The sequence below is a fragment of the Rhinatrema bivittatum genome, chromosome 3, assembly GCF_901001135.1.
Source record: "Rhinatrema bivittatum chromosome 3, aRhiBiv1.1, whole genome shotgun sequence".
Taxonomy (NCBI): Eukaryota; Metazoa; Chordata; class Amphibia; order Gymnophiona; family Rhinatrematidae; genus Rhinatrema; species Rhinatrema bivittatum.
In genome coordinates this window covers 70,865,575-70,879,929 of record NC_042617.1, presented here as the reverse complement: position 1 = coordinate 70,879,929, position 14,355 = coordinate 70,865,575, and the positions used below count along the sequence as shown (strand labels likewise).

Genomic DNA, 14,355 nt, shown 5'->3' with positions numbered 1-14,355 from the left:
GAAAGGAATGTGTTTGGCGTTTCCTTCCTGGCTTGTAATAACCTCAGATGCAGTTGCAGTGGGGTTGGTGGGGGAGCTCACTGTCATGTTCAGGTGGCTCAGGGCCTCCAGATCAAAGAAGGGTGGAGCTTATCCACTCTCCGTTTCAGTCCTTGGTTCCTTATAGAGAACCCTACCTGGTGTTCTTTATTGAAGCAATTACCTTTTGGCTGGTTCCTTCCTTTATCTCAAAAACAAAGTTGTCCTTCCATTTGAATCGGTCTTACTGCCAACCTTCTGGGGGAGTTCATGTCATGCTAAAAATGTATTTATATTTTAGATTTTTATATTCCACTTTTCGCAGCACTTCAAAGTGGATTACATTCAGGTATTGTATGTATTTCCCTATCCCCAGAGGACTTACAATTTAAATTTGTAAAGAGAGCATGCTCCATCTTTTAGATGGCCAATGCAAACTTCGCAGGCTGTTTGTACTTTTCAGCGGCCCCTGTAGGGGCAAACCAGCTTCCAACAATATTCTAGCCAGATGGATCAAACAGGCGATTGTATTGGCATGCACAGCTGAAGAGCCTGCAGGTGCCAGAGGTGCTCTGTGCTCATTCCATGAGGGGCCAAATGTCATCATGGGCAGAATCCTTTGCAGTGACTGCAGAGGATATCTGTAAAGCATCTACTTGGGCATCATTGCAGACTGTAAATACTGGCCAAGGCATATGCTGCATTTGGGGCAGGCATTCTCATAGCAGCTATGTCTTCCGTACACCTGGGCTAGTCCAAGCTTAGGTAATTCCTACTTGTCTGGACTGATCTAGTAGGATGATAAGGAGAAATTTAGTCATCTGTTAATTTCTTTTCCTTGAGACTTGACAGATCAGTCCAGGACCCATAAGGGAATGCAACTGCTACACATATGTATTTTTCTCTCTCCTTGCCTATCCTTTAGGAGGAATAGGGATTGTAGTTCTCTCCTTAGGGAAGCAGCTTGACCTACTCTGTGTCATCTATTCTGCTTTTTCCTCACCTTCTCCTCCTGTCTAGGGGGATACTGGTTGAGGTTCCCTTCTGCTGATAAGGGTAAAGATACTTTTGGTTTAGGGATTTGCTCCAACAAGATTAATAATGGCCAAAGCGGAGTAAAACCTACTTGTCTGGGCTGGTCTAGTGGGATTCAAGGAAAGGAAATTGACAGGAATGACTACAGTTCTCTTTTTCATCCCGCTAAACCAGTCTAGACAAGTGGGTTATGTTCCCCTACTAGCAGATGGAGGCAGAGAGCAACTGATTTGCTGATGTCACCTTATATAAGGTCTCATGTTGCCCTCAGCCTGCCAGTATTTCTCTGCCTCTAATAGGATGGCAAACCTGTGCATCGGTGCTATCAGTGCTGGATGAAGAGGAATTTCTGAATGGAGTGACTGACACCTAAGGCAAGCATTGTTTGAATTTATGGAGGGGTAGGGGTGAGAGATACTCTGCTGTGAGAGCCGACAGATTTCTGGATCTGCCTGGATGCCTCTCTTCTCATTAACAATCTTATTCTTTGCTCCTTTCTCCCGCCTTTTCCTCCAAGTCTCCTCTTAATTGTAGATTTTGTCTACAAATACAGAAAAAAATAAAGGAGGGGGAAGGACAGTGAGTTAGACTGAGCACTGCAACCATTCGGCTTTGGGTTGGTGATCTTAGCTTCTTGTAGTGAGTCTGGCTGGGGAGCTCCGAACAGCAACGCAGTGAGTACCTCTGGGTGGGGAGGGCACTTTTATCGCAGGAGCATTATGGCTGAACCTAGAAAATGCACTAAATGTATATAGGGGCTTACAGCAGATGTGGTTTTTGCTGCACTGCTGGAAAATGCCGTCTGTGTTCGGAAGAGGGGGGTGACTTGGACTTAAGTTTCTGCTGTACTGGGAGGCCAGATGGCAACACTTGGAAGGCAGACATTTTCCTGCCAGTGCACTTAGCACCATGGCATTAATGGTGTGCAGGTACAGACTGCAAGAAATTGGCCCTCTTTTCTCCTGCGGTTGCTGGGAAAGCTTAAACTCAAGGGGGAGTTTCTGTTTCTAGATTGTTGCTGGCTAATCCTCTGCCTCCTTGTTCTTTTCCCCAGAATTGCATGGAAATGAGGGCTTCTATAGGAGAGGGACAGGGTGTTTTGGACGCTTCCCACTGCAAGAACAAACACTTAATACCAATAGCTAGCAAAGAGAAAAATCTTTATTAAGATATTTTAGGAGCAATGTGGATTTGCCATAACTGTATGAGACAAATGCAGAGCTTAGGGTTCTGAGCCGGTACAGCTGGTTATATATGTCCCCTCTCCTAAACTTACACATCATTGGGTTAGTTTCTTTGTAAGCACAACATTTTTCTAGCTGATTAATATTCTTATTTTATTATGATCATATGATTTCTTGTAAATTGGGTCCAGAAGGTAGAAGCAAAACTTAATGCTGATCTTTGACATACTTTAGGATTCTTACGGTAAGATGGTAGTGATCAGTTCATTCTTATGCTGCTTTTATCTTTCTGCTTCTTTACTGCCACTAACTTGTTTGTGTCTATGGAGAAGTCCTTGAAACATCCATACAAGGCATATTGTCCTCTTCTTCAGAGCAGTCCTTTGGATTTTCCCTGTCGGCCTTCCTTGCCCTCTGCCTCTTCTTTTTCCCTCGAATTTGTTTTCCTTTGTATCAGGTCATCTGCTGAAAGCAGGTACTAGGGAAGATGGGGGAGTGTCCTTTTGCCTCCTGGGCCTCCCCACCCAGGGGCAGTTGGTCTTGTTCTTGATTGTCAGTGCTCTGGACTAGACTAACTATAATGGCAGGCAGGAAGAAGCCTATAAGAGGTTTTCCCCTACTTCAGATGATCAAAGATTTGGTTACAGCAGAATAGAATTTCCCAGATACCACATTGAAGACCAGAAAGGTGGTGAATAGAATCTATCCCTGCAAGTGGAGGAAAGGGAGAAGCTTGAGTGAATATACTCTTGTGTAGGCAACTTGAGTGAATATACTCTTGTGCAGTCATGAGGAAAATCTCTCTTTCAGTGGAAGGAGGGACAGCGCTGAAGATTGTTCAGGATCATAACATTGGGTCACTGCTTTGGCAATCCTCTAAGGTCTCTGATTTGGTCTACAGACTGCAGGGTCTGTGTGATTGGAGCCTGCCTTTGCTGGACTCAGCTGCTTCAGGGTGACATACTGGGCATGTGTACAGACTGAGAGGAGGTGGCTCAACTGGAAGTGGACATGGCCTTTCTAGTGGATGCTTATGATCTTATTAGGGTGTCTGCACAGAGGGTGGGCTTGGGGGAGTCTGTCACCCAGACTTTCTGTAGTTGAGTGTAAGGGCTCCTCCTGGACTTCTCTATCTATGAATTGCTTTACGGATTCTAAGATTTATTGTCCAAGGAAAGTTTCTGTAGCCTAGCAAAATTTCATAAGTCCCAGCCCACTGGGTGGGGGGGGGGGGGGGAGCACTAATACAAGATGAAGAGATGGAACCATGAGAGGTGCCAGTGGCAGCCATAGTGCCCATTGAAGATTGGAGGTCATTTGAAGGGGCAAATAGGTGGTTGCCTAGCCTTGTTTTATTGGAAGTGGGCCAAAATTACTTCAGACTGATAGGTTCTGGAAGTTGTGAGTGATAGTTAAGACAGGGAAATTCCCAAGATATATTTCAGATGCCTTCAAAATGTTCCCATGTTACTCTCATCTAAAGAGGGAGGTAGTCCAGATCATTTTGAATTATCTCTTCCAGATGGGAGTGGTGATCCCCGTATTGGAGTGGGGTCAGGGAAGGTATTGTTTTTCTTAGTAGTTCCTAAGAAGGAGGGCATCTGGCCCATTTTAGACCTGAAGTGTATCAAGAGGGGATTGAGATGATCTCTGTTTTGGATGGGAATTCTGAGGTCCATTGGGATGGAGGGAGGCAGAGAGCGTTCTTGACCTCCCTGCAGTTAACGGAAGCTTTCTTTCATATTCCTATCTGAAACCGTGATCAGAGATTTCTGTCTTTTGGCACTCAAGGGACACTCCCAGTTCTGGGCATTGTTGAAGATGATGGTGCTAGTGACAGTGGCTTTGCACTGGAAGGGAATTTTAGTGCACCCTGGATGATAACTATTCTGAACAAAAATGTTGACATCCTGACTTCTATTGTCCAAGTAATACAGCTCCTGCAGGAGCTGGGCTGGGTGGTGAATCTTGCCAAGAGCAAACTGGCAACATGCTGGTAATATCTGGAAGCTCACTGTGACATGAAGAATGTTTGGATGTGCATGGCAGTGAAAAGGATTTAGGACCAAGCATGCAATCTGAGATTGCTACAGAGTCTCAGGGTGTGGGACTACCTGCAAGTCTTGGACTTCATATTGACAGCTGTGGATCTAGTGAATTGGGTGATGGTATACATCGGCTGTTGCAGATGTTCATCTTGTCTTGATGGTTACCTTGGTAGCAGACCCGCTTTATTAGAGACCTGCTTTCAGCATGGACTAGATCCAGCCTAGTTTGTGGCTGAATAGGAACAATCTGGAGACAGGACTGTACATTGAGACTTCTAGAAACCCTTCCTTGGATTATGGTTATATCCAATGCCAGTCTCTCTGTGGTGCTGGAGTCCACTGTGGGGAAAGAGGTGGTTCATGAGACATGATCTTCTCTAGAGACCAGTTGTTCCATTAAGCATTTGGAGATGGGAGCCATCAGGAAAGCCTTAGAGTTCTCCTGTGTTACAAGGAAGGCTGTTTGAATTTGGTCAGACAATACGACAGAGGTGGCATAGGAAAATAATCCAGGGAAGATCCAATAATTCACAGGTTGCCAAAGGGTGGCTTGCATAGAAGGAGTGGAAAATACCCAAATGGAGTTTTTGAGTCATCATACACTGTACCCAGGAGAATGGGAGATCTTGGAAGAGGTCTTCTCCCTGTGATTGTGGCCAGGTAAGGAAGGCCAATTATGGTCCTCTTCGCAATCAGAGAGTAATATCGAGGTGAAAGTTTCTTTAGACAAAGAAAAGAAGGTTGGGAAGGGCTGGATGCATTGACACAACCATGGCTTCCTTGCAGATTCGTGAACGTTTCTTCATAGAAACGTTTGGGTGGGCCATTAGTAACGAACCTTGAAGACGAATTGGTCGAGTCTTGCAAAAGATAGTCAAATTCAGGAAACTGGTGACACCAGATTAGTCCAGATGTCCCAGGTTTGCAGTACTTATGAGAATCATAGAATCTCTGAAGTTCCCTCAGGGCAGGAGACTATTGGCTCAGATCCTAATAGTGTGTGAGGATCTAACTCAGTTTTTTGTCTTAATGTTTGGCCATTTAGAGCAGCGGTTCTCACACACCCGCTGCTCTTCCCCCCCCCCCCCTTCACCGCTGCTCTCCCCCCTTCCCCCCCTTCACTGCTGCTCTTCCCCCCAGCGAGACGAACACTGCTGCCATTCCTGCCTAGGCTATCAGCACATTCAAGCCCCAAGGGGGGGATGGCAGCAGTGTTTGTGGAAGCCAGCAACAGGAACATGACTTTTTCTTCTTCCTGCCCCTGTGGCCCGGAAGAGGAAGTGATGTTTACCGGGCACGTGGGAAGAAGAAAAGGCCATGGATGCATGCTGCTGCTGCGGAAATCGCATTCGATGCTGGCTGGCCACTTTGCCAGGGTCTGCAGGAGCACGGCGCTGCTGCCCCCACAGGCTCCGACCTCCCCTTCTCTCACCAGTGCAACACCAGCAAGAAAATATAAAATTAATAATAATAAACTGCAAAAAAAAAAAAAAAAGGCTGGGGTGGGGAGAAAAGCATAGAATTATATTCTCAGCTGATTGCCCTGTGCCTTGATCGATCGCAGCACAAGCAAACAGCTGAGTGCTGCCGCCTTAGCACTGTGGGGCTGGGGAGGTCACTCCTGCTGCAGTTTCCAGCCTGTCAGGACTCTGCTTTTAATAGCAGCATACTGGCTACCTTGTGTTGTAGCTGCTATGTGTGCTGTGGGTGGGGGTGAGTGAGACAGAGAGTGAGCCAGCATGTGTGTAAGTGTATGAGAGAATGTGTGTATAAGAGAAATGTGAGAGAGAAAGAGATTGGTCAGGGACGTGACCGGTGTGTGTGTGTGTGAGAGAGAAAGAGATTGGTCAGGGATGTGACCGGTGTGTGTGTGTGTGTGTGTGTGTGAGAGAGAAAGAGATTGGTCAGGGACGTGACTGGTGTGTGTGTGAGAGAGAAAGAGATTGGTCAGGGACGTGACTGGTGTGTGAGTGTGTGTGTGTGTGTGTGTGAGTGAGAGAAAGAGATTGGTCAGGGACGTGACTGGTGTGTGTGTATGAGAGAGAGAGAGACTAGTCATGGACCCTAAGGAAGAAGAATGTGAGGACAGAGCTTCAACAGCCCTTGCTGCTTCTGGTATGTGCTATAGGCCTACAAGGGAAAGGAGTAGGAGAGTTTCTGGAGAGGGTAAGTAAAGGTGTTTTTTTAAGTTTATCTTTCTTGATTGACTGCCATTTTAATTATTGGGTATTATGTGATGTCTGCTGTTAGAAATATTTTATTGGTGTTTGGAGAATTTTTAATTTTGAAAATTTTTAATGATTGGATGTTTCATTTATCAGTTGTTTTGAAAAATATATTCTAGTTTTAGAATTTTATATTTCTCGGGAAATGTATAAATAGAAATGTGGAGACAAAAACTGAACTGGAAACAGCAAGAAGCCAAACTGTATGCAGTAAACGCAAAAACAAAAACATTAGCTTTTTATTCTGTATTTGGTGAGGGTCTGTCTGTGTTCTGCATTGTGTGATCCAGCTAAGGGTGTTCTGTGAGCTTGTAGTTTCTTGGTAGGGATCTATAGCAGCTTGGCTTGTTCTGTTTCCCTAATAGGAGATGTATTTGTGTTATCGGCCTGGTGTAATTTTTGCAATGCTGCCTTTTCATAGGTAGGGTTGTTAATGTTTGAGTTCCATAATGCAGGTGTAACTTTGTGCACATTAGTTTGTGTACATTATTGCAGATCCTGGAAGTCTGTTAGGTGGTATATTTCTGTTTTGCACAGAATGCAGAGTGGCTTTTTTGGGTTTCCATTCCAGTTTCTGTTTCCATATTTGTAATTTGTGGTCTTTCTGTACTTGGTGAAGTATTTTACTAGCATGTAGGCATTTGTATCAATATTATTTGTTGTGTTTTCTCAATAGAACATGCATTGGTGGTAAATTACTGTCTTTTCATAAGGAGGACTATTGCACTTGGTAGGAGAGAGTGTTTATGTTGCTGTTATTGAGATGTCACCAGAAATATCTTTTTTTGTATGGTAAATTGAACGGGGAGTGTCCTAGTTCTGCTCTGCACCCATTGTTGGGGGTCGAGGGGGTTCCTGTAGATACAGAGTATATGTTTATATTTAGAACTGTACCCCAATATTAATCTCACCCTCCTGTGTTAATTTTATTATATTAATTTTTGTTTGCTTTAATTGAAGAATAATGTAAAACGGAAGAAGGTAAGTTTCATACGTTTGAATGCATGCCTTCCTCGGCCTTGCTTCATTTCTGTAGTGTAATCATTAACTTACCTCCCTCCCGATCCCTTTATTTGTATATCTTCTTTATCTGAAACAATTTATTAATTAATGATTAAAATGTCCACTATATAATGCCAATATTGGCTTTTTTTCTTTTTACTTTTTTATGAAATATTTGTAGTCAAAACGCCAATTGTTTGCTATGGATTTCTGTCGAAAAAATATTCTCAATAAATTTATTCTCTTGTGAACCCCGTTTGGGTAAAAAATTATTCCGACTAAGAAATATCCGTATTAGACGCCATAATAATTAATTATTGAAAATATAAGACTTATCTCCCAACACAACTGTGTTTCGATGTCCTTTTCGAAACACAGCTGTGTTGGGAGATAAGTCTTATATTTTCAATAATTAATTATTATGGCGTCTAATACGGATATTTCTTAGTCGGAATAATTTTTTACCCAAACGGGGTTCACAAGAGAATAAATTTATTGAGAATATTTTTTCGACAGAAATCCATAGCAAACAATTGGCGTTTTGACTACAAATATTTCATAAAAAAGTAAAAAGAAAAAAAGCCAATATTGGCATTATATAGTGGACATTTTAATCATTAATTAATAAATTGTTTCAGATAAAGAAGATATACAAATAAAGGGATCGGGAGGGAGGTAAGTTAATGATTACACTACAGAAATGAAGCAAGGCCGAGGAAGGCATGCATTCAAACGTATGAAACTTACCTTCTTCCGTTTTACATTATTCTTCAATTAAAGCAAACAAAAATTAATATAATAAAATTAACACAGGAGGGTGAGATTAATATTGGGGTACATATATATATTGTTTGGTCTCACTTTAGCGGAGATTGGGTGAATCATATATTTAGAACTGTGACAGTCATGGGCTCTGTGTGTCACGCATGTGAGAATTATCTGTCAGGTGTGTCCCGACAGAAAAAAGGTTGAGAACCACTGATTTAGAGGATATATCTAACTAGGAAATGTTATTTTGACTAGGTGGTTTCCACACTTTTACAGGTGCACAAGAGATCCACCTCTCTAATTTGTGAGGCTGTGGAAGATTTTTGAGACTTGGTGTGCAGATAGGGTAATTTTGCCTTGAAAGCTTCAGTGGTTATAGTTTTAACCTTCTTGTGGAGGGGGAATGGAGAAAGGGCTATCGCTTAATTCTCTCAGCCACATCTTGTACTTACTGAGGGCTACGGGAAGCATCTTCAAGGTTCATTGTTGGAGGCTCACCCAAAGATTTCATGCTTTCTAAAAGAGGTGAAATATATACGATCTCTCAGGAGGGAAGTGAAACCTTTATGCAATCTGAATTTGGTTCTTATTTGGTGCTCCTTTTGAGCCCTTCAGGGGAGTATCTCTGAAAGATCTGACTTTGCAGATGGTTGTTTTTTTTTTTCTAGTAGTGATGTGTTTGTTGAGGTGGATTTTGGGCCACAAGCTGTTTCCTGTAGGGGTTATTTTCTGAGGTTTTCAGAAGGGTCGGTGTTGAGCCACACAGTCTCATCTTTTCATCCTGAGGTGGTTTAACAATATCATTTTAGACAGTTTTTCAACAGTTCTTCAAGAAAGAGTCCCCAGTAGAGGGTTTTTGAAGAGCTTCAATGTTTGGATGGCCACAGAGTGCTTCTGTGATATTTGAGAGTGACTATTTTTTTTTTTTTAATTCTATTCCTTCATGTTGCTTATTGGACGAAGGAAAGGGGAGGTGGTTTCTAAAGTTTCAGTTGTTCAATGGTTTAAGGAAGCTATGGACTCAGCATACATTGTTATTGAGCTGCCACTTCCCAGAGAACGTAGGACTCATTTGACCAGGGCTCAGGCAGTGCAATTATGCTTTGTTTCATCATTGGAGATATGCGGGGTTTTTACTTGGTCATCCTTGCATTCATTCATAAAGTATTATTGTCTGGGACTTCAAGCTTGTGGCTGAAGCTTTTGTGAGCAGGTTTAGCAGTATCCCATACAGTCTGAGGGATGGCTTTGATTTATATCCCATTTGTCTTGACTAGTCTGGCAAGACGATAGGGAAGGTGAAATTTAGTCTTACCTGCTAATTTCCTGTCCAGGACCTGCCCAGACTGCCAGTTGGCTTTGTTCTCTCTCTCTCTATTCTTTGTGTTTGGGGTGATAAGGAAACCGTATGACAGAAAATGTTTTCTATAGGAATTATAGCTTACAGGTTTGGAGCCTTATGAGGCTTCCTGATAGTTCTGTAGGGTCTGAGAATATCACTGCTAGTTCTTTTTTTGTAAAGCCCCCCTTAGTGCACACTATTGGCAACATGCACTAAAATCAAATCCTGCACCACCTGATTTAAAAATGGCTGCCCTTTGCCCCAAACTTTCTCACCAACTTTCTTCCTAGCTTACCTGTAATCTCAAGATCTAAAGAGGAGCAGGAGCGATCCCCAGTCACTCCTGTGCTGCCGGTGCTATATTTCATAATGGCACTACCGGACCCAAAACTGTCGCTATTTTGAGGTATGGCTGCATCCTCTTTGGATCCCGGGTATTGTGAGTAAGTTAAGGGAATGGTCTGGGAGAAGAGGAGGGCAGGCTTTTTGAAAATCAGGTGGGCCTGGGAATTTAAAAATGGCAGTGAATTTCTTCAACTGAGGGAGTGGGCCTAATCATGAAACAAAAAAATGAACACCATTTTGTTTTTGTTTCATTTCTAAAACCAAACAAAATGGAAAATGATGATATTTCCTATTTCATTTCTAAGCTTTCAAAAGAAAGAACATTGAGATATAAATCGTTGAATGGTATAGCTTTTTCTGTCTTTTAATGTTCTAACTTCATTTCTGTTGATTTGTTTTGCAGCGGCTTTCTATAGCTATTTCTGACAAAGATGACTTGCAAGATAGTCAGAGTGAATTGAAAGATGTGAAAATGAAACCTACGCCTAAGAAACCTATGGCTAAAAAACCAACTACTCCGAGGCAAAGAAAACCAAAAGCTGTTAAAGTAAAGAAGGAAAGTAAAAACCTGAACAGTAATGAATTTCCCTCAACAAGTACACAGCAGAATGAAATGAACATAAAGGAGGAAGAAACTGAAGAGGATTATGCCTTTGGTGAGCCACCTTTAAAAAAGATGAAATCTACATCGTCTCCTCAAGGAAAAGCAGTAAAGCATAATGTGAACCTCAGCACAATTCTTGGGGAATTTCAAATGAATTGGGACCTGCCACAGGTATGAATTATACATTTTATATAAGAAAACAATAAATAAGCTTTAGATGTTAAGAAAAAAGAGAAAAAAAAAAAAAAAGAAACAAGGGGGCTGTCCTGGTGGCTCAATGGCAGTGTTATGCACCACCATAATAACCTAGTATAAGGCAGATAAAGACCAGTCTGCCCAGTTAGAGATTCATCCACTTTTGATACGTATACATATACATTCCCAAATGCAACCTAGCACTAACTTTTTGCCCATGTCTTCACCTGACCTCACAATATTTTCTCATCTTTGTCCCACACATGCCCAAAATCAGTTTAGTGATGGCCACCTCTGATGGTGTGTTTTTTTTTTTTTAAGCCCTGATGCAGTCATTCCACTGGCATGCCAAAGAACCTCTCTTTGATCCCCAGATTGGTTTTTCTACTTCCTGGGTTGGCTGGGGTTGCTGTGGAGGGCAATGTTCACAACCCCTAGCGGGAAGGGAGTCATGTTCGTTCCTTATGGTTGACGCCTAGTGGCCAGATTCAGGGCTTGGTGATTGCAGGGTTCTGAAGGAAGTCCTGGTGTGTGACCCCTGGTTGAGGACTATTGCTGCAATGTCCAGATTAGGTATATTGGGGGTGGAATATATAAAATAGGGGAAAAATCTACAGATTGTAGCCAATGAAAGGTCACGGCACTAGATCCCAGCCATAGTTCAATTGAGAGGGGACCAGAGACATGAGAAAACTGCTGAGTCAGGAAAAAAAACTTGGAAAGAGGCCAATTAAAATCTATAGTTTAGGGAGCAAATACATGTTAATCCAGGATTTGAAAAGAGATGGAAAATTCAGGAAAGCTTCTCTCAGATAAGTATGGATTTTAATAGTAGCCACCCTTTCGTTCAAAAGGAAATGGCAGGGGGTATGGAAGTTTGGGGTTTGGAGAAGGGAGGATAGACAAGAGTGCAGTTAGAGAAAAGATGGGTAATTATGAATAGAATGTTGTAAAAGGTAAGTAGAGCTAATGAGGATGCTTGACAGGAGTGGTATAGTTATAGGACTGAAGTCACAGGCAGCCAGTTGTGGCCAGAAAGGAGGCTATTTCAAATAGCTAATTGGGATGACCAGCAAATAAAAAGTTGCCATCGTAAGCTGGAGCAGAGGCTGCCTGGGAGGTTGGATAGCAATGAGAGTATAATGGAGAATTTCAGATTCATCCTATCCTGAGCTGTGGAAACCATTACCCACCTCATTTCCTTATGCATGAGCCTGATTATCCCTTTTTAGACATGCAGGTCAGTCGAGTTATGTCTGTCCACTATAGAAATTGATAGTGAAACTGCATTGGGTATGTACAGGCAGCCCACATTTCATTCTTCCTACCTTATTTTCAGTACTCTCTGAAATGCTTATTCACCCTGGCTCCATTGGAATGAACAGAGAAAAATCCCAACATCATGGGGCCTATAAGCACAGCAGTACCAAAGTCTTGCATCACATATCACCTCAATTTTGGGAGCAGAAGTGTTAGTTAAATAATGAAAAGCCAAAACATATATAGAAAAACAATAGTTGTACAAAATGCCACCATATTATAAGGGACTATTCAACCACCTCTTAAGAAGAGAGCTGTGAGGATTTCTGGGGAACTGGAAGAATCAATATGCAGTAGTTAAGATTTCAAACTCCGTGCTGAGTTCACCACCACACCACTTGCATCTGAAACAGTGAGCACATTTCAGCACATATCTGCATGTTGACTGTATAAAATGTCCTTCCATACACCCCATTTCTTTTTCTGCTGCATTATTGAAAGGACAGAAGAAATAGACGCTGCTACCCAAGACCCCACTTCCAGGGATACTGAGAAGCCTATGGGGGGACATTGATTTCTCAAGAGCAGCCTGCTGCTTGCGGTTGCCAGGATTATATCTAGCCCTCAGGCTTAGGGATCAGAGGGATGCTGAAGCTCCAAAGACTACCTGTAATTGACCTGCCAAGTACAGAAATAGTTGAAGGCCTGGAAGTCCAACTTTCATCCCAGGGAAGCCGAGGTCTCTGTTGAAGATGTCTCAAATTTCAGATCAATGATACTGCTGCTAAACAGCTGATACGGAGTCAGATTCCTACTGCTAATGGCATTGAAGTGATATCCAGGGAGGTGGAGAAGGTTGTACACATGGAGAGATTTGAAAACACAGTATGTCAGTATGCTCTCAATGGTTAGGAAACATAACCAGGGACCATCAGTGTGGAGGAAGGTGATTGCCCTTTCCCCATCATCCTGCAACATATGTATTGTCTGCCTTAGCAATTCTCTTTTTTTTTTTTTTTTTCACTAAGACCAAAATTAGACTAAAGAGATGCAAAGGATTGATAAGCTACCAAATCTTCCTCATACAGATGCCCAATATATTTTATGCCCGATTCTTTCCATCCTTTAATTTCATCAAATTTGCCAGGAGCTTACTTGCTTTGTTTCCATATTTATACAATTTATATTTAAAAAAACTTTAATGACATTTGGGCCCTCTGGAACAGTAAATGATTCAAAGTTTACCCATACCAGGTCTAATGACTGTTTGTGCACTTCGCAAAATGGTATCTTGATGCTGGACCTGAGCCAGTTTGAGCCAGTGTTAATGTAAGAATTTTAGTGTCTGCTTATTCTGTTTGGCTGAATATGCAATATGGCCACTCATTACTGCCTTGTTAGTCTCTCACCTGAGACATGTAGGTAAAAGAGATATTCGCCGCTTCCTTTTTGTCCTGCTACACTAGTCTAAACCAGTCCATACCAGTGGTTGTATCCCACTTCTAGCAGGTGGAAGCAGAGCACACAAAGAGGCCGATGCTGACCGGTGTGTTCAGGAACTTATGGTTTTACAAGCATTTCAATGGACACTTTCTGCGTGCAAGGAGTTTTGCAAGCAGAAAATGTGTGTGGAAAACTGAGTACTGCTTAGCGCCCTCGCATGGAAACCCATGCAAATGAGAGCATTAAGCAGCACTCCCCGATGCAGAAAGGTGAGCTGGCCCTAATCCAGGTTCTATTAATGCTGGAACTTTACTCCTGGTCAGAAGTGGAGTAAAGTTTCCAGAGTTGCTATGCTGGTGCAGAAAACCAGGGAATCGCAAAAAGAAAAATCTGTACTTACCCAGCTAATTGATTGTGGTTAGTTGCTGCCGCTTAGCTAGCTAAGTATGGAATTATCCAGCTATTTGGCCACAGGAAAAATCTTTCTTTTCACTTGTGATTCCCTCTCCCACTCCCAACTTTCTGAGTTAAAATATGTGTTCTTCCTCTGAAGAATGCACATTTTACAGTCAACGTGTTTTGTTTTTTTTAAACTCTTGATGCATTAGTATAGCATTAGCTTACTGCATCGGGAGTTAAAAAAAATTTAATCTGTGCATTAAAACTATGAGCTGAAATCCAACGTAGTTTCTTCAAGCACAGATTATTGCATCACCCTGTGAATTCTTCTATGACATTATCAGCAGTAATTATTGGTGATGCAGCCCAGAGAAATCCAGTATTCTTTGCCTCCAGCAAATGGTTTGTCCCCTGAAAGTAGAATATAACAAATACCAATATAACAGAAGTTTCACTTAAAAATATATGAAAACAGATTAAATGTTTT

The 14,355-nt window shown here is 42.2% G+C and overlaps 1 protein-coding gene across 3 annotated transcripts in view; it reads left to right on the top strand.

Annotated features, from left to right (window-relative positions):
• SRBD1 (S1 RNA binding domain 1) overlaps positions 1 to 14,355 on the top strand; it is a 593,419-nt gene that overhangs the window by 52,484 nt on the left and 526,580 nt on the right. For all 3 annotated transcript variants that reach the window (XM_029593347.1, XM_029593346.1, XM_029593348.1), the window contains one exon: positions 10,371 to 10,742. In XM_029593347.1, coding sequence (XP_029449207.1) covers positions 10,371 to 10,742 — 372 coding nt within the window. The remainder of the gene's footprint in view (positions 1 to 10,370; positions 10,743 to 14,355) is intronic.